Here is a 19937-nt window from a genome sequence, read left to right as displayed (position 1 = left end):
CACTCACCTCTGGTCGGGGGCGGGGCTGTCCTGGCTGAGGCAGCCAATCAGGGCGCGGCAGAAGCGGGCGCAGGAAGGTGATTGGCTGCGGTGCAGGGCCCGGAGCGCCCCTGCAGGCAGAGGCTGGCGCAGGCCGGGCTCAGCAAAGCTGGGGAAATTTGAGAAATTTTGGGAAAATTTGGGAAAATTTGGGAATTTTTGGGGAATTTTGGGGAAATTTTAAGATTTTGAAAGAATTTGGGGGATTTTTAGGGAAAAAATTGGGAATTTTAGGGTGAAATTTGGGAATTTTGGTGGTATTTAGGGGAAATTTTAAGGGGATTTTGGGGGAAATTTGGAGGGAATTTGGGAGATTTTTGAGGGGAATTTTGAGAGATTTTGGGGGAAAAATGAGAATTTTAGGGGACTTTTTGGGAAAATTTGGGAATTTTTAGGAAAATTTGGGACATTTTGGTGAAAATGAGAAATTTGGGGGAAAAATTAGGGGATTTTAGGGGGCAATTCTGAAATTTTGGGAGAAATTTGTGAGATTTTAAGGGAAAATTTGGGAATATTAAGAAAAAAATTTGGGGGAAATTTTAGGAGGGAATTTGGGAGATTTTAGGAGAAAATTTGGGGATATTGAGAAATATTAGGAAGGAATTTGGGAATATTGGGGAAAAATTTGGGAATTTTAGCAAAATTTGTGGGGAAATTTGTGAGATTTTATGGGAAAATTTTGGGGATTTTGTGAAAATTTGGGAGAAATTTCTGGAGAATTTTGGGAATTTTAGGGGGCATTTTGGAGAGATTTTTGAAAATTTTAGGATGATTTTGGGGGTGATTTTAGAGGTTTTAGGGGAATTTTGGGGTTATTTTTTTATTTTTTGGGAGTTTTAGGGAGGTTTTGGGGTTTTTAGGATAATTTTGGGGTGATTTTGAGGTTTAAAGGGCCATTTTTGGGGTGATTTTGGGGTGATTTTTGGGGTTTTTGGCTCACCTGGGATTTGCTGCTCCAGCCCCTGCGCCAGCTCCTCCAGCAGGGGGCGGAACGAGGGAGGAAGCTCCGCCCCCTCTGGCAGTGACCACGCCCCCTTTGCCTTTAGCTCCGCCTTCTTTGCCTTTGGCTCCGCCCCCTTGGGAGGAGGGACTGGGGCAGAAATTGAGGGGGGGAAAAATCATCAAAAACCTCCAAAAATCCCCAAAAATCTCCCAAAAATCCCCAAAATCTCCCTCAAACCCTTCCCAAAACCCCCAAAACCCTCCCAAAATTCCAAAAAAAAACCCCCAAATTTCCCCCCAAAATCTCCCTCAAACCTTCTCCAAATCCTACCAAAATCCCCCAAAAAATAAAAAAAAATCCAAATTTTCCCCCTCACCTGGGTCGGTGCTGTAACTGAGCACCCCCAAATCCCCCCCAAAACCCCCCAAAAACCCCCTCAAAATGCCCCAAAACCCCCTCAAATCCTTCCAAAAATCCCAAAACCCCCAAAAAATAAAAAAAATCCAAATTTCCCCCTCACCTGGGTCAGCACTGCCACTGAGCACCCCCCAAAACCCCCTCAAACCCCCCCAAAACCTCCTCAAACCTTCCCCAAACCCTCCCAAAACCCCCCAAAAAATCAAAAAAAATCCAAATTTCCCCTCACCTGGGTCAGCCCCGCCGCTGAGCACCCCCAAAAACCCCCTCAAACACCCCCAAAACCCTCTCAAACCCTCCCTAAATTCCCCAAAACCCCCCCAAAACCTCCTCAAACCTTCCCAAAACCCCCCAAAAAATCAAAAAAAATCCAAATTTCCCCCTCACCTGCGTCAGTGTCGCCACTGAGAAGCCCCAAATCCCCCCAAAACCCCCTCAAACCCTCCCCAAATCCCGAAAACCCCCCCAAAATCACCCTCAAACCCCCTCAAACCCTCCCAAACCCCCCAAAAAATCAAAAAAAATCCAAATTTCCCCCTCACCTGGGTCAGCACCACCACTGAGCAGCCCCAGCAGGGCCCTGAGCACGAAGCTGCCGTTGGCATCCCGGGCCACGCCCCCCAAATCCCTCCCAAGCTCCGCCCCCAGCTCCGTCACCGCCTCCTCCAGCCCCGCCCCCAGCGCAAGCCCCGCCCCCAGCGCCGCCAGCGCCCGGCCCAGCGCGGCCTCGAGCGCTCGGGAGCCCCGGGGGTGGCGGGAGACCCCCCCCAAATGGGAGATAAAAGGGGTGAGGGTCTCGGGGGGGCAATGGGGCAGCAGCTGCAGCAGCAGCCGGGAGGAGCTGGGGTGCAGCGCTGCTGAAGGGAGGCAGCGGGAGAGCTCCGAGAGAACGTTGGGAGCGAACAGGGCTGGGGAAAAAAGGGAAAAATGGGGATTAAGCAAAAAAAATGGGGGTTAAATGTGAAGAAATGGGGGTTAGAAGTGAAAAAATGGGGGTTACGAGTGAAGAAATGGCGGTCGGGAGCGGGAAAATGGCGGTCAGGAGTGAGGAAATGGCGGTTGGGTGGGGCAAAATGGCGGTCGGGAGTGAGAAAATGGGGATTAAACCCAAAAAAATGAGGATAAAATCTAAAAAAACGGCGGTTAGGAGTGTAAAAATGAAGGTTAAACCCAAAAAAATGGGGTTAAACCTAAAAAAATGGCGGTCAGGAGTGAGAAAATGGTGGCTGGGAGTGAGAAAATGGCGGTCAGGAGTGAGAAAATGGGGATTAAACCCAAAAAAATGGGGATAAAATTGAAAAAAATGGGGGTTAGGTGTGAGAAAATGGGGGTTAGGAGTGAGGAAATGGAGGTTAGACCCAAAAAAATGGGGATAAAATTGAAAAAAAATGGGGGTTAGAAGTGAAAAAAATGGGGGTTAAACATCAAAAAATGGCGGGTAGGAGTGAGAAAATGGCGGCTGGGAGTGAGAAAAATGGGGATTAAACCCAAAAAAATGGGGATTAGGAGTGAGAAAATGGAGGTTAGACCCAAAAAAAATGAGGATAAAACCTAAAAATATGGGGTTAAACACCAAAAAATGGCGGTCACAGGTGAGAAAATGGCGGTCGGGAGTGACAAAATGGCAGGCATGAGAAAATGGCGGCTGGGAGTGAGAAAATGGGGATTAAACCCCAAAAAATGGGGTTGGGAGTGGAAAAAATTGGGTTAAACACCAAGAAATGGGGGTTAGGAGAGAAAAAAATGGAAATTAACTGAAAAAAAAGGGGTTGGGAATGAGAAAATGAGGAAAAATGGGGGTTAAGAATAAAAAAAATAGTGGGGAACCAGTGGGAAACCTTGGAGAGAATGTTGTGGGTGAACAGAGCTGGGAGAAATAGGGAAAGTTTGGATTAATTACAAAAAAATGGTGGTTGGGAGTGAAAAAATGGGAATTGGGAGCAAGAAAATGGGGGTTAAACACCAAAAAATTGGGATTAAACCTGAAGAAATGGGGGTTAGGAGTGAGCAAATGGCAGTTAACACCAAATCCTCAACAAAGCCCTCATAAATCCCCCAAATTTACATAAATCCCTCATACAATCCCCCAAATCACCTCACAAACTCCCCCAAACCCCTCAGGGAACCCCCAATCCCCTCAAGGACCCCCAAATCCCCTCACAAACCCCCAAAATTCCCTCAGGAACCTCCAAAAACCCCTCATGGACACCAAATCCCCTCACAAACCCCGACGTCGCCTTATAAATCTCTCAAATCCCCTCAGGGACCCCCAAATTCCCTCTCAATTCCCCCAAACCCCTCATAAACCTCCCAAATCCCCTCATAAATCTCCAAAACTCCTCATAAACCCCATAATCCCCTCATAAACTCCCCCAAATCCCCTCACGGAACCCCCCATCCCCCCACGGACCCCCCAAATCCCTTCATAAACCCCCCAAATCCCCTCATAACCCTCCAAAACCGTTCATAAACCCCATAATCCCCTCATAAACTCCCCCAAATCCCCTCACGGAACCCCCAATCCCCTCACGGACCCCCCAAATCCCCTCATGAACTCCCCCAAACCCCCCCTCACCGAGCTCCTCCTCGCTCAGCCCCTCCTCCAGCGTCTCCAGGGCCCTCCGAAAATACTCGGCAGTGTCGGGATCGAGGCGAGGCGCCGACTGTCGCCACTGTCGCGACATGTCGGGCTCGGGGGGGGGCTCAGCGTGAACCACCATGTTGGGCTGAGGGGGAGAAGGGGCGGGAACGACGCCAAATCTCGGGAAATCTCGCGAGGATTTGTCAGGCGCGTCCCTACATCTGTCAATCAAAGGTTGCTCCGCCCCCGCTGATGTGTGGCCACGCCCATGAAGCGGTAACACATACTTAATGTGCTGTCAATCACTCATTGCCCCGCCTACTTTTGCATAATTTATTGTGCAATAGTCAATTACCCCGCCCCTTTTGCCTTATTTAATCCTCGGCCTGGCTGTCAATCAATCGACTATTTCTCTGCTAATCACCCCTCGCCACGCCCCTTTCTTTATCAATAATCCAATTTTTAATCGATTATTCATTGCCTAAACAATCACTCATTGCCACATTCCTTTTTAATCAATCAATCAATCACCCGCAGTCCTGTCAATCGCCCATGGGCATATTTTCTCTCAATCACAGGTTGCTACGCCCCTTTCGAATCAAATCTTCAATCGATCAATCGATCAATCAATCAATCACAGCCCCGTCAATAACGCTATCGCCTCACGCACCGCCTGTCAATCACAGATCGCCCCGCCCCTTTCCCCTCACGCACCACCCGCCAGTCACCCTCAAGCCCCGCCCCTCTCCCATCACCCCCCGCGCGCGCCGCGTCCCTCCCCCTTTCCTTCCCCCGCTCTCTCTGTGCCCCCTCCCCGCCGTTCCCCCCTCCCCGCTCTCCCTTTCCGCCCGTTCCGCCCCTCACCGTTCCCCTCTCCCCCCGCTCTATTTTTTTCCCCGTTTTCTCCCGTTTTTCCCCCATTTCTTCCCCACCATGTCCGAGTCCCTGGGCTGGTGCGTGGAGGCCGTGCGGGCCGCGGCCGAGCCGTCGCTGTCTCGGGCGCTGCTGGCGCTGCGGGCCCGGCACACGCGGCGGGCCGGGGGCCCCGCGCGGTTCCGGGAGCGAGGGGGGCTCGGGCCGCTGCTGGAGCTGGTGGGGCCCGAGAGGCCCCGGAGGGTGCTGGAGCTGGCGCTGAGCGTGCTCGGGAACTGCTGCACCGAGCCCGGCTGCCGGCGCCAGGCGCGGAGCCTCGGAGGGGTGCCGCGGCTGGGTGAGTCAGGGGGAAAAGTGGCGGGTATGAGGGAAAAAGTGTCAAGTGTGAGGGGTAAAGTACCGGGAATGAGGAAAAAATGCCCGGTGTGAGGGGAAAAGTGGCCGGGAATGAGGGGAAAATGTCCGGTGTGAGGGGAAAAGTGGCCGGGAATGAGGAGAAAATGTCCGGTGTGAGGGGAAAAGTGCCGAGAATGTGGGGAAAAGTTTCCGGTGTGAGGGGAAAAGTGTCAGGAATGAGGAGAAAAGTGTCCGGAGTGAGGGGAAATGTGTCAGGAATGAGGGGAAAAGTGTCAAGAGTCAGGAGAAAAGTGTCAGAAATGAAGGGAAAAGTGTCGGGTGTCAGGGGAAAAGTATGCAGTGTGAGGGAAAAAGTGTCGGGTGTGAGGGGGAAAGTGCCGAATGTGAGGGAAATTGTGTCAAGTGTGAGGGAAAAGTGCCGGGAGTGAGGGAAAAAGTGTCAGGTCTGAGGGGAAAAGTATCGAGAATGTGGAGAAAAGTACCGGGAATGAGGGAAAGGTGTTGGAAATGTGGAGAAAAGTCTTAGGTGTGAGGGAAAAAGGGCCAGGAATGTGAGGAAAAGGGTCCGGTGTGTCCGGAGTGAGGGAAAAAGTGTCAAGTGTGAGGGGAGAAGTACCGGGAATGTGGAGAAAAATGTCCGGTGTAAAGAAAAAAGTGCCGAGAATGAGAAAAAAAGTGCTAGGAATGTGAAAATAATATCGGGAATTAGAGAAAAATGGACCGGCATTGTGGAGACAGGTGCCCGGTGTGAGGGGGAAAGGGCCAGGCTAAGAGAAGACCGGTCAGATGTCAGGGAAAAAATGTCAATTTTGAGGGGAAAAGTATCGAAAATGTGGAGAAAAGTGTCGGGAATGTGGAGAAAAGCGTTGGAAATGTTAAGAAATGTGTTGGGTGTGAGGGGAAAAATGCCGGGAATGAGGGAAGAGGGGCCTGAAATGTCGGGTGTGAGGGGAAAAGTGCCGGGAATGAGGGGAAAAGTGACAGAAATGTGGAGAAAAGTGTCCAGTGTGGCAAAAAAGTGTCCGGAATTAGAAGAAAAGTGCTAGGAATGTGAAATAATATCGGGAATGAGGGAAAAATGTACCGGCAATCTGGAGACAGGTGCCCGGTGTGAGGGGGAAAGGGCCGGCATGAGAGGAGATGGGTCAGGTGTGAGGGGAAAAATCTCAATTGTGAGGGAAAAAGTACCGAAAATGTGGAGAAAAGTGTTGGGGATGTGGAGAAAAGTGTTGGGAATGTGGAGAAAAGCGTTGGAAATGTTAAGAAATGTGTTGGGTGTGAGGGGAAAAATGCCGGGAATGGGGGAAAAGGGGCCTGAAATGTCGGGTGTGAGGGGAAAAAATGCCGGAATGAGGGGAAAAGTGACAGAAATGTGGAGAAAAGTGTCCAGTGTGGCAAAAAAGTGTCCGGAATTAGAAGAAAAGTGCTAGGAATGTGAAAATAATATCGGGAATGAGGGAAAAATGTACCGGCAATCTGGAGACAGGTGCCCGGTGTGAGGGGGTAAGGGCCGGGCTGAGAGAAGACAGGTTAGATGTCAGGGAAAAAATGTCAATTTTGAGGGAAAAAGTACCGAAAACGTGGAGAAAAGTGTTGGAAATGTGGAGAAAAGCGTTGGAAATGTTAAGAAATGTGTTGGGTGTGAGGGGAAAAATGCCGGGAATGAGGGGAGAGGGGCCTGAAATGTCGGGTGTGAGGGGAAAAGTTCCCGGAATGAGGGGAAAAAATGTCGGAAATGTGGAGAAAGGTGTTGGGAATGAGGAAAAAAGTGCCGGGAATAAGGAGAAAAGTGCTAGGAATGTGAAAATAATAACGGGAATTAGAGAAAAATGGACCGGCATTGTGGAGAAAAGTGCCCGGTGTGAGGGGGAGAGGGCCGGGGTGAGAGAGTGTGAGGGAAAAATATCGGGAAAAATTCCGGGAATGTGGAAAAAAATACCCGGAATGAGGGGAAAAGTGTCGAAAATGTGGAGAAAAGTGTCCGGTGTGAGGAAAAAAGTGCCGGGAATGGGAAAAAAAAGTGTTGGGAATGAGGAAAAAAGTGTCGTGAGTGAGGGGAAATGTCGGGTGTGAGGGGGAAAGGGCCGGGAATGAGGGGGAAAGTGTCGGAAATGTGGAAAAAAGTGTCAGAAATGTGGAAAAAAGTGTCGGAAATGTGGAGAAAATACCGGGAATAAGGAGAAAAGTGTTGGAAATATTGAGAAATGTGTTGGGTGTGAGGAGAAAAGTGTCAGAAATGAGGAAAAAATATCGGGAATGAGAGAAAATATCGGGAATGAGAGAAGCGGGCCAAGGGCCGGGTGTGAGGGGAAAAATGTCCGGAATGTGGAAAAAATATCAGGAATGTGGGAAAAATGTGGGAAAATATGAGAAATGTGAAAAAAAATATTGGAATTAAGGGGGAAATATGGAGTGTGAGGGGAAAATTGTCGGGAATGTGGGAAAATATGAGAAATGTGAGAAAAAATATTGGAATTAAGGGGGAAAATATGGAGTGTGAGGGGAAAATTGTCGGGAATGTGGGAAAATATGAGAAATGTGAGAAAATATTGGAATTAAGGGGGAAATTGTCGGGAATGTGGGAAAATATGAGAAATGTGAGAAAAATATTGGGATTAAGGGGGAAATATGGAGGGTGAGTGAGGGAAAATTGTTGGGAATGTGGGAAAATATGAGAAATGTGAGAAAAATATTGGGATTAAGGGGGAAATATGGAGCGTGAGGGGAAAAAAGTGTCGGGAATGTGGGGAAATATGAGAAATGTGAAAAAAATATTGGGATTAAAGGGGAAATTGTTGGGAATGTGGGAAAATATGAGAAATGTGAGAAAAATATTGGGATTAAGGGGGAAATATGGAGTGTGAGGGGAAAATTGTCGGGAATGTGGGGAAATATGAGAAATGTGAGAAAAATATTGGGATTAAGGGGGAAAATTGTCGGGAATGTGGGAAAATATGAGAAATGTGAAAAAAAATTGGAATTAAGGGGGAAATTGTCGGGAATGTGGGAAAATATCAGAGATGTGAGAAAAATATTGGAATTAAGGGGGAAATATGGAGTGTGAGGGGAAAATTGTCGGGAATGTGGGAAAATATGAGAAATGTGAAAAAAAATATTGGAATTAAAGGGGAAATTGTCGGGAATGTGGGAAAAATATTGGGATTAAGGGGGAAATATGGAGTGTGAGTGAGGGGAAAATTGTCGGGAATGTGGGAAAATATGAGAAATGTGAAAAAAATATTGGAATTAAAGGGGAAATTGTCGGGAATGTGGGAAAAATATTGGGATTAAGGGGGAAATATGGAGTGTGAGTGAGGGGAAAATTGTCGGGAATGTGGGAAAATATGAGAAATGTGAAAAAAATATTGGGATTAAGGGGGAAATATGGAGTGTGAGTGAGGGGAAAATTGTCGGGAATGTGGGAAAATATGAGAAATGTGAGAAAAATATTGGAATTAAGGGGGAAATTGTCGGGAATGTGGGAAAAATATTGGGATTAAGGGGGAAATATGGAGTGTGAGGGGAAAATTGTCGGGAATGTGGGAAAATATGAGAAATGTGAAAAAAATATTGGGATTAAGGGGGAAATATGGAGTGTGAGGGGAAAATTGTCGGGAATGTGGGAAAATATCAGAAATGTGAAAAAAATATTGGAATTAAGGGGGAAATTGTCGGGAATGTGGGAAAATATGAGAAATGTGAAAAAAATATTGGAATTAAGGGGGAAATATGGAGTGTGAGGGGAAAATTGTCGGGAATGTGGGAAAATATGAGAAATGTGAGAAAAATATTGGGATTAAGGGGGAAATATGGAGTGTGAGGGGGAAAGTGCTGGGTGTGTCCTTTGGCCACAGTGCCCATCCTGGCCTGGATTTCTGTCCGTGTGTCCGTCCCAATGTCCGTGTGTCCATCGTGACCTTTGCCCTCTGTGCCAGTGTCCATCCTGTCCGTGCCCGGTGTCCCCGAGAGCGTTGGCAACCGCGTCGCCCGGACCTTGGCCAACCTGGCCCTGGAGCCCGATGGGGCACGAGATGTGCTGGAGGCCGGTGAGGAGAAAAATGGGAAAATTTGTGGGGGAAAAAAATGGAAATTTTTGGGGATTTTTTGGGATTTTTTTGGGGGGAAAATTGGGGATTTTTTGGGGATTTTTGTGGGGATTTATTGGGAATTTTGGGGGGATTTTTGGGGGGAAATTGGGGTTTTTTTTGGATTTTTTGGGATATTTTTGGGGGGTATTTGGGGGGAAATTGGGGATTTTTTTGGGGATTTTTTGGGATTTTTTTGGGGAAATTTTTGGGGGGTATTTGGGGGGAAATTGGGGATTTTTTGGGAAAAATTGGGAATTTTTGTGGGGATTTATTGGGAATTTTTGGGGTTTTTTTGGGGGGGAATTTGGGGAATTTTTTTGGGGAAATTTGGAGGGAAATTTTGCGGGCAATTTCGAGAAATTGGGAGGGGAAGTTTGAGGGGATTTTTTAGGGAATTTTGGGACTGGTTTGAGGGAATTTTGGGGAGAATTTGAGGGAATTTTGGGACTGATTTGGGGGAATTTTGCCAACTTTGAGTGGGTAATTTGACGGCGATTTGGAACCATTTTTGAGGCAATTTGGGGGGAAATTTTGGGGAAAATTTAGGGTCAATTTTGGAGGTGATTTGAGGGAATTTTGGATGAATTTGGAGGGAATTTTGGGGACGATTTGATGGAATTTTGGGAAGTTCAGGGGGAAATTAAGGGGAACTTTTAGGGTGATTTGAGGGAATTTTGGGGACGATTTGATGGAATTTTGGGGGCAATTTTGGGAAATTTGGAGGGAAATTTTGCAGGCAATTTCGAGAAATTGGGAGGGGAAATTTGAGGGGATTTTTGAGGGAATTTTGGGGGTGAATTTTGTGGGAATTTAGGGTGGGAAATGAGGGAATTTTGGGAAATTCAGGGAGGAATTTAAGGGGAATTTTTGGGGTGATTTGAGGGAATTTTGAGGGAATTTTGGGACTGATTTGGGGGAATTTTGCGAACTTTGAGTGGGCAATTTGACGCCGATTTTCCGCCATTTTTGAGGCAATTTGATGTGAATTTTCCGCGTAATCCCACCCTCAATTTTCCCCATTTTGTGCCATTTTTTCCCTCTCTAACCCTTCCCCATTTAACCCCTCAGGCGCCGCTCCGCTCCTCATCACCCTCACCACCACCTGCAGCACCCATGGGTGCCTCCTCAGCGCCGCCCGCTCCCTCCGCATCCTCAGCACCCCCTGCCCACCCCTCCTATCCCTCGCTGACCGCGTCCGAGCGGCCGCAGCGCTCTCCGGCCGCTTGACCACCCTGTCCCCCACTGACCCCACATGTCCAGCACTGACCAGAGCCCTCCACACCCTGCTGGTCACTCCAGGCTCATCCAGCGTGGCTCAAGCGGTCACTGCGGCCATTCCTGTGCTGGTCACTCTGGCCGGACGGCCTGGGCTGGACATTGGGGGTTCGGCCATGGCGGCGTTGGCAGCGCTGAGTGGACAGGGGGGGCTGCGGCCGCAATTGGGGGCGGCCGGAGCGGTGGAGGCGGCGATAGGGGCGGTGAGGAGGGGGCTGGGGATGGGAAATGGGGAGGGGGAGGTGGGGGAGGTGGGGGAGGGGGGGGGGAAATGTGAATTGGGGGGGGGTCGCAAATTTGGGGGTGAGGGTGGTGAATGTGGGAGCAATTCTAAATTGGGTGGGGGTCCCAAATTTGGGGGTGAGAGGTGGGAAATTGGGGATTGGGGGTGTGAAATTGGGGGTGGGGGTCCTAAATATGGGGCCGATGGTAAATGGGGTGGGGGTCCGAAATTTGGGGGTGAGGGGGATAAATATGGGGGCAATTCTAAATTGGGTGGGGGGTCCCAAATTTGGGGGTGAGGGGTGGGAAATTGGGGATGGGGAGTACGAAATTGGGGAGGGGGAAATTGGGGCTGGGGGTGGTGAATGTGGGAGGAATTCTAAATTGGGTGGGGGTCCCAAATTTGGGGCTGATGGTAAATTGGGTGGGGGTCCCAAATTTGGGGAAATTGGGGGTTGGGGGTATGAAATTGGGGAGGGGGAGTGTGAAATTGGGGGTGAGCTTGAATTGGGTGGGGGTCCCAGATTTGGGGGTGAGGGTTCTAAATATGGGGCCGATCATGAATTGGGTGGGGGTCCCAAATTTAGGAGTCACAAATTGGGTGGGGGTCCTAAATTTGGGGGTGAGAGGTGGGAAATTGGGGATGGGGGCTGTGAAATTGGGGAGGGGGGGTATGAAATTGGGGGTGAGTTTGAATTGGGTGGGGGTCCCAAATTTGGGGAAATTGGGGATGGGGGATATGAAATTGGGGATGGGGGTCCTAACTTTGAGGGCAATTCTAAATTGGGTGAGGGTCCCAAATTTGGGGCTGATGGTAAATTGGGTGGGGGTCCCAAATTTGGGGAAATTGGGGATTGGGGGTGTGAAATTGGGGGTGAGTTTGAATTGGGTGGGGGTCACAAATTTGGGGCTGGGGGTGGTGAATGTGAGAGGAATTCTAAATTGGGTGGGGTCATAAATTTGGGGGTGAGGGGTATGAAACTGGGGGTGAGGGTCCCAGATTTGGGGCTGATGGTAAATTGGGTGGGGGTCCCAAATTTGAGGCCAAACATAAATTGGGTAGGGGTCCCAAATTTGGAGGTGAGGGGTGTGAAATTGGGGATGGGGGTTTTAAATTTGACGGCAATCCTAAATTGGGTGGGGGTCCCAAATTTGGGGATGAGAGGTGGGAAATTGGGGAGGGGGGGTGTGAAATTGGGGATGAGTTTGAATTGGGTGAGGGTCCCGAATTTGGGGGTGAGGGTTCTAAATATGGGGCTGATGGTAAATTGGGTGGGGGTCCCAAATTTGGGAGTCACAAATTGGGTGGGGGTCCTAAATTTGGGGATGGGAAGTATGAAATTGGGGGTGGGGGTCCTAAATTTGAGACCAAACCTAAATTGGGTGGGGGTCCCCAAGTTAACAGTGATCCTAAATTGGGTGGGGGTCCCAAATTTGGGGATGGGGGGCATGAAATTGGGGGTGGGGGTCCTAAATTTGAGGCCAAACATAAATTGGGTGGGGGTCCCCAAGTTAACAGTGATCCTAAATTGAGTGAGGGTCCCAAATTGGGTGGGGGTCCCAAATTGAGTGAGGGTCCCAAATTGGGTGGGGGTCCCAAAGTGAACTGTGACCCCAAATTGAGTGGGGGTCCCAAATTGGGGGTGGAGGTCCCAAATTGGGTGAGGGTCCCAAATTGGGGGGTGGGAGTCTCAAATTGAGAGGGGGTCACAAATTGGGTGGGGGGTCTCAAATTAAGGGTGGGGGTCCCAAATTGGGTGGGGGTCCCCATTTGAATGGGGGTCCCCAATTTGGGTCTGGGGGTCCTAAATTAGGTGAAACCCCCAAATTTAAGGGTGGGGGTCCCCAATTTGGGTCTGGGGGTCCCAAATCCAGGACCAAGGATCCCAAATTTGGGTCTGGGGGTTCCCAATTTGAGTCTGGGGTCTCCACCCCCCAATTTGAGTCTGGGGGTCCTGAATCAGACAAAACCCCCAAATTTGGGTCTGGGGGTTCCCAATTGAAATCTCAGGGTTCCCAATTTGAGTCTGGGGTCTCCTGTCCCCAATTTGAGTCTGGGGTCTGCAGCCCCCAATTCGGGTCTGGGGTCTCCTCTCCTCAATTTGGGTCTGGGGGTTCCCAATTTGAATCTAAGCGTTCCCCATTTGAGTCTGGGGGTTCCCGATTTGGGTCTGGGGTCTCCTCTCCCCAATTTGAGTCTGGGGTCTCCTCCCCCCAATTTGAGTCTGGGGGTCCCAAATCAGACAAAACCCCCAAAATTGGGTCTGGGGGTTCCCGATTTGGGTCTGGGGTCCGCAGCGCGCAGTTCGAGGCGGGCGCGCATGCGCTGTGCCTGCTGTGTCGCGAGGCCGTCAACCGAGGGCGCGTGCGCCGCTCGGGCGGGCTGCCCGCGCTGCTGGCGCTGCTGCGCGAGCCGCGCTCCTCCCCGCGCATGCGCCGCGCCGCCCTGCTGGCCCTCAGCGCCTTCGCCTGGGACCCGCCCGCCCTGCGGGTGATTGACAGGCGGGGGGCGGTGCCGCTGCTGGCGCGCGCCCTGCGCGCTGGCCCCGCCCCCAATCGCGCCGGGGGGGGGCGGCAGGAGGAGGAGGAGGAGGAGGAGGAAGAGAGAGAGGAGAGAGAGGCGGCGTCGGCGGATTGGCCGCGGGAATTGGGGCTGGGGGCTGCCAAAGAGGCGGCGGCGGGCAGCTACAGGGGGCTCAGGTGAGTGGGGAGGGGTCCTGGGATATTGGGGAGGGGGCTTTGGGGGAGTTTGAGGGGGTTTTGTGGGGCTTTTGGGGGATTTGGGATATTGGGGAGGGGTTTTTGGGGAGATTTTAGGGGGCTTAGATGGGATTTGGGATATTGGGGAGGGGGATTCAGGGGGTTTGGGATATTAGGGAGAGGTCTTGGGATTTTGGGGTTATTTAAGGCGAATTTTTGGCGTTATTTAAGGGAATTTTGGGAGTTATTTAAGGGGATTTTTGTACGTATTTTAGATAATGAAAGGAGAATTTTTGGGGTTATTTAATGGAATTTTTGGGGTTACTTAAGGGAATTTTTGGGGTTATTTAAGGGGATTTTTGGGGTTATTTAAGGGAATTTTGGGAGTTATTTAATGCGGTTATTTTGAGGTTACTAAATAGAATTTTTGGGGTTATTTAAGAGAATTTTTGGGGTGATTTTGGGGTCATTGAATGGGATTTCTTGGGTTACTTCAGGAAATTTTTGGGGCTCATTTAAGTGGATTTTTATGGGGATTTTTTAATATAATTTTAGATTTCTTTAACACAATTTTAGCTTTTTTTTTTTTTATATTTTCTCACGGTTTAACCCTTTCCCTCCCACACAGAACCTGGCTCAGCAGCACCGGGGTTGAGCCCCGCCCCCCTTCACCGCTGGCCACGCCCCCTAGCCCCGCCCCCTTAGCAGAACCCCGCCCCTCAAAGCCCCGCCCTCCCTCGCTGCTCTCATTGGCTCTCCCCCCAATCCCCGCCCTCCTAACGGAGCCCCGCCCCCCGGAGGCTCCAGCCTTGCTCCTATTGGAGCGTTTGGCGCTTCCGCCCCGCCCCTCCCCGGCTCTCCCCTCCCCTCCGGTGCTCGCCGCCATCTTGGCTTACCTGACGGGGGCTCCGCGCCCCTCCCCCCGCGCCCCCCGCTTGCTGCAGCTTTTGGTGCAAAATCCGCAAATTTTGGGGCTCCTGGTTCGGGGGTTCGGCCCCTCCCTCATCCACTGCTGGCTCGTGCTGGGGGTGCGGCCCCAAACGTGGGCGGGGGGCGCGGGGAGAGACCCCGGCCCCGAAATGGCGCCCGAGAGGAGGGAGAGGCTGAGGGAGCTCGGTGAGTGTGGCGGGAAAATGGGGAAATGGGGGATAAAATGGGGATTTTGGGGAATTTAGGGTGGATTTTGAGGGGAAATTGGGGGCAAAAATGGGGATTTTGGGGGGAAAATGGGGATTTGGGGTGGTTTGGGGGGAAATTGGGGGGAAAATGGGGAAAAAGTGGGGGGGAAAATGGGAAAAATGGGGAATTTGAGGTGGATTTTGAGGGGAAATTGGGGGGGTTTGGGGGGAAATTGGGGGGAAAAATGGGGATTTTGGGGAATTTGAGGTGGATTTTGAGGGGAATTTTGGGGGAAATTGGGGGCAAAAATGGGATTTTGGGGAATTAGGGGTGCATTTTGAGGGGTTTGGGGGGATTTGGGGGAAAATTGGAGGAAATTTGGGATTTTGAGGTGGATTTTGAGGGGTTCAGGGGAAATTTTGGGATAAAAATGGGAATTGGGGGGGAATTTGGTGATTTTGGGGGAAATCAGGAGGATATTGGAAGAAAACTGGTGAATTTTGGGGGAGATTTGGGAGGATTTTGGGGACAAATGGGAATTTTAGTTTATTTGGAGGGTTTTGAGGGGATTTTTAGAGGGATTTGGTGTAAAAATTTCATTTTTGGGGCCTAATTTTCCCAAATTTTGGGGGATTTTTTTGGGGTTTTTTATTCTGGGGGGGTTTGGGGCCATCCCAAAAACACCTTGGGGGGTTCCAGGTGAATTTTGGGACCCCCAGACCCCCAAATTTTCCTCAAATTTTCCCTCCCTAGGTGAGGCCCTGCTGCGCAGCCTGGCGGCCACAGCCGAGTCTCCATTTGGGGTGGGGGTCCTGACCCACGGCCTGAGGTGTGGGAGCCCCCCGGCCCGGCTGGCCTGTGCTGCTGCCCTGCCCCTGCTGGCACGGTGAGACCCCTCCCCAAATTCCCCACCCCAAAAAACCCTGAAATCAGCAGAAAAATTGGCCTGGAAATGAGCGAAAAATGGCGCGGAATTTGCTCAGAAATCGAGTCAAAATTGGCCCAAAATCACCTCAAAAATCCCCGCAAAATCACCTAAAAATCCCCCCAAAATCACCTAAAAATCACCCAAAAATATCCCCCAAAATCACCCAAAAATCTCCCCAAAATCACCCAAAAATTACAAAAAAATACCTCCAAAAATTACCGAAAATAATCCAAAAATTACAGAAAAATCCCTCCAAAAATCACCAAAAAATCCCCCCAAAATCGCCTCCAAAAATCTCCCCAGATTCTTCCAAAAATACTCCAAAATCCCCCTCAAAATTCACAAAATTTGGACCGAAATTTCCTCAGAAATCAACTCAAAATTGGCCCAAAATCACCTCAAAAATAGCCCCAAAAATCCCCCCAAAATCACCCAAAAATCCCCCCAAAATCACCCAAAAATTACAAAAAAATACCTCCAGAAATTGCCCAAAAATTATCTAAAATCACCCAAAAATTACAGAAAAATCCCTCCAAAATCACCTCCAAAAATCCCCCCAAAATCACCCAAAAATCACCCCAAAAATTCCCCAAAAAATCACCCAAAAATCCCCCTAAAATCACCCAAAAATCCCCCCAAAATCACCCAAAAATTACAAAAATTCCCTCCAAAAATCACCCAAAAATCCACCCAAAATCACCTCCAAAAATCCCCCAAATTCTTCCAAAAAATACCCCAAAATACCCCAAAATCACCCATAAATTCCCCTCAAAATGCACAAAAATTGGCGCGGAATTTGCTCAGAAATCGACTCAAAATCGGCCCAAAATCACCTCAAAAATCCCCGCAAAATCACCTAAAAAATCACCCAAAAATCACCCAAAAATTACAAAAAAATTCCCCCAAAAATCACCCAAAAATCCCCCCAAAATTACCTCAAAAATACCCCCAAAAATCCCGATATATCGCGACATAAATCCGCCATTTCTTCCTCCAGGCCGGGCTCCCCGCTGTGGCCCCTCCTCTGGGGTGGGGGCGGGGCGATGCCGCTGCTGCTCGGAGCCGCCATTGGTGCAGCGCGCGGAGAGGGCGGGGCCAACGGAGGGGGCGGGGCCAACGGAGTGGGCGGGGCCAAAGGAGGGGGCGGAGCCAAAGGAGGGGGCGGGGCCATCCCTCCCCCCTCAGCCCTGGCTCTGTTTGCGGCCGCCGCCATTGGAAAGGTGAGGGGACAATGGGGGGACATTGGGGACAATGGGGGGACATTGGGGGACATTGAGGGGACATTGGGGGACATTGAGGGGACATTGGGGGACATTGGGGACATTGGGGGACATTGGGGGACATTGGGGGACATTGGGGGGACATTGGGGGGATTGGGGACATTGGGGGACATTGGGGGGACATTGGGACATTGGGGGACATTGGGGGGACATTGGGGGACATTGGGGGGACATTGGGGACAATGGGGGGACATTGGGGGGACATTGGGGGACATTGGGGGGACATTGGGGGGACATTGGGGGACATTGGGGGGACATTGGGGGACATTGGGGGACATTGGGGGGACATTGGGGGACATTGGGGGGACATTGGGGACATTTGGGATGTTTTGGACCCACAGGTGAGCGGCCATGGGGACACCAAGGACAATTTTGGGGACACCAAGGACACTTTTGGGGACATCAAAAATGGATTTGGGGACATCGAGGACACCCCTGAGGACATCAAGGACACCATTGGGGACATTGGGGACACCTTTGGGGACATTGGGGACACTTTTGGGGGGCTCTCACCTGGCCCCAAATGGCCCCAGGTGACCCCAAAAGTCCCCAAACGTCCCCCAATGTCCCCAAATGTCCCCAAGTGCTGTTTGTCATTGTCACCGCCCCCTTGCAAACGGCTCCGGATGTCGCCAAATCCTGCGGAAATGGCCCCAAATCCTGACCAGGTGTCCCCAACCCTCCCAAATTCCCATCCCCAAATGTCTCCAATGTCCCCAAATCCCTCCCAAATGTCCCCAAACCTCCATAATCTCCCTAATTCGTGTCCCCAAATGTCCCCAAACCCCTCCCAGGTGTCCCCAAATGTCCCAAATCCCCCCAATTCCTGTCCCCAAATGTCCCCAAATGCCTCCCCAATGTCCCCAAATCCCACTCAAACGTCCCCAAACCCCTCCCCAGTGTCACCAAACCCCCCAAATTCCTGGCCCCAAAAATCCCAAATGTCCCCAAATCCCTCTCAAGTGTCCCTAAACCCCCATTCCTGTCCCCAAATGTTTCCAAACCTCCCAAATCCCCCCAATTCCTGTCCCCAAATGTCCCCAAATTCCCCTCAAACGTCCCCAAACCCCCCAAATCCCCCCCAAACAACCTCAAACCCTTCCCCAGTGTCCCCAATTCCCCCCCAAACGTCCCCAAGCCCCTCCCCAGTGTCCCAAAGCTCCACTTCCTGTCCCCAAACGTCCCCAAATCCCCCCAAACATCCCCAAACCCCCCAAATTCCTGTCCCCAAAAATTCCAAACATCCCCAGACCCCTCCCCAGTGTCCCCAACCCCCCCATTCCCCCCTCCCTGCCCATACTCGCTGTCCCCCCACGACACCTCCCTTGTCCCCGACATCCCCCCCGGTGTCCCCAAATGTCCCCAAATCTCCCAAACCCCACTCAAACTACCCCACACCCCTCCCCAGTGTCCCCAATTCCCCCCCGAGTGTCCTCAAATCCCCCCCAAATGTCCCCAAATCCCCCCCAAGTGTCCCCAAATCCCCCTCAGACACCCCCAAATCCCTCTCAAGTGTCCCCAGACCCCTCCCGAGTGTCCCCAAACCCCCCAAATTCCTGTCCCCAAATGTCCCCAAGCCCCTCCCCAATGTCCCCATCCCCCCCTCCCTGCCCGTACTCGCTGTCCCCCCACGACCTCTCCCTCATCCCCGACGTCCCCCCCGCTGTCCCCGCCTCCCGCCACGCCCTGTCCCGTCTGTCCCCCGTCCTGTCCACCCTCCTGTCCGGCCCTTTCCTCGAGCGCCACCAACCCCAGGTGACAATCCGCCATTGTCCCCGCCCCGCCCTGCTGCTGCTGCTGCATTTCCTGCACGGCTGCCGCCCCCCAAAATGTCCCCAAATGTCCCCAAATTCCCTCGGTGCCACCACGGCGGGCGCGGCTTTGGCGCTGTCCCGGAGGTTTTTGGTGACGTCCTTTGAGCCCGTGGTGGCCTCGGTGGTCTCGGGGACCCTCCCTCAGCTTTGGGGGTTGGCTGAGAGCTGGGGGTGTGGCCATTTAGGGAGCAGAGTGGCGCAAAGCATTGTGGGTGGTGGTGGTGATGTCAGCAGTGATGTCACAAGGCGGGCGGAAGCGCTGGTGGGCGTGGCCAAGGTGGCGCAGGAGACCTCGCGGTTGGTGAGGGCGTTGATGGAGGCGCTAGGCCACGCCCACCCAGGGGATAGCCACGCCCACAGCGAGTTTGGCCACGCCCCCGAGGAGCTGAGTGACGGGTGGGACCCCCTGGTGGGGGTGGGGCACTTTGGGGACAGCGAGGATGAGGAGGGCGAGGCCATGGAAGGACCTTGGGGACCCTAAAATGGCCTTAAAGACCCCAAAAATGACCTTGGGGACACCAAAAATGACATTTGGGGACCCTAAAATGACCTTGGGGACAATTTTGGGGACCTTAAAGTGACCTTGGGGACCCCAAAAATGACCTTGGGGACCCCAAAAATGACATTTGGGGACAATTTTGGGGACCCTGAAAGGACCTTGGGGATCCCACAGAGGCCCTGAGGGCGTTGATGGACGTGCTAGGCCACGCCCACCCAGGGGATGGCCACGCCCACAGCGAGTTTAGCCACGCCCCCGATGAGTTTGGCCACGCCCCCAAGGAGTTGAGTGACAGGCGGGGACAATGAAGGGGACCCTGAAATGACCTTGGGGACCCCAAAAATTATTTTGGGACAATTTTGAGGATTTTGAGGATCTTAAAAATACTTGGGGACCCCAAAAATTATTTTGGGACAATTTTGAGGATTTTGGGGACCTTCAAATGACCTTGGGGACCCCAAAAATGAGAATTTGGGGACAATTTTGGGGCCACGCCATGTGATGATGACGTCACAGGGAGCCCCCGAAATTTGGGGATTCTCCCCCCCAAGATTTTGGGACCTTCTGGAATTTTTGGGACCTTCTGGAGGAATATTCGGGACCTTCTGGAATTTTCTGGACCCTCTGGAACTTTTGGGATCTTCTGGAATTTTCTGGATTTTTTTGGACCTTCTGGAGGAATTTTCGGGACCTTCTGGAATTTTCTGGATTTTTTTGGACCTTCTGGAGGAATTTTCGGGACCTTCTGGAATTTTCTGGAACTTTCAGGACTTTCTGGAATTTTTGGGCACCCCCCCAAAAA

The 19937-nt window shown here is 51.3% G+C and overlaps 2 protein-coding genes across 2 annotated transcripts; one reads left to right on the top strand and one right to left on the bottom strand.

Annotated features, from left to right (window-relative positions):
- Positions 1-7: 7 nt before the first annotated feature.
- Positions 8-4419, bottom strand: LOC135442043 (uncharacterized; the record flags this gene model as incomplete). Its single annotated transcript, XM_064701592.1, has 4 exons — positions 3975-4419; positions 1942-2307; positions 980-1129; positions 8-110 (listed from the first exon to the last, which is right to left on the bottom strand). Coding segments are annotated over exons 1-4 (764 nt in total), but the record flags the coding sequence as incomplete, so codon positions are not given.
- A 359-nt stretch (positions 4420-4778) lies between these two features.
- Positions 4779-18581, top strand: ARMC5 (armadillo repeat containing 5). Its single transcript, XM_064701591.1, has 9 exons — positions 4779-5190; positions 9146-9256; positions 10367-10824; positions 12420-13495; positions 14124-14611; positions 15368-15500; positions 16540-16762; positions 17164-17585; positions 18563-18581. The coding sequence occupies exons 1-9, from the start codon at positions 4914-4916 to the stop codon at positions 18579-18581; spliced, it is 3207 nt and encodes a 1068-aa protein (XP_064557661.1). The 5' UTR covers positions 4779-4913.
- The last annotated feature ends 1356 nt before the right edge of the window (positions 18582-19937 follow it).

The sequence above is a fragment of the Zonotrichia leucophrys genome, unplaced genomic scaffold (genome assembly GCF_028769735.1).
Source record: "Zonotrichia leucophrys gambelii isolate GWCS_2022_RI unplaced genomic scaffold, RI_Zleu_2.0 Scaffold_898_19937, whole genome shotgun sequence".
NCBI lineage: Eukaryota > Metazoa > Chordata > Aves > Passeriformes > Passerellidae > Zonotrichia > Zonotrichia leucophrys.
Note: the sequence above shows the minus strand (reverse complement) of the source record. Positions and strands in the feature narration are given on the sequence as shown.

What these genes read in the sequence shown, in the direction of transcription:
- ARMC5 (XM_064701591.1), top strand. Translation starts at nt 4,914, where the DNA reads ATGTCCGAGTCCCTGGGCTGGTGCGTGGAGGCCGTGCGGGCCGCGGCC. An exon ending in ACGAGATGTGCTGGAGGCCG is followed by an intron (nt 9,257 to 10,366) that starts GTGAGGAGAAAA and finishes TTAACCCCTCAG; the next exon opens with GCGCCGCTCCGCTCCTCATC. An exon ending in GGAGAGGCTGAGGGAGCTCG is followed by an intron (nt 14,612 to 15,367) that starts GTGAGTGTGGCG and finishes TTCCCTCCCTAG; the next exon opens with GTGAGGCCCTGCTGCGCAGC.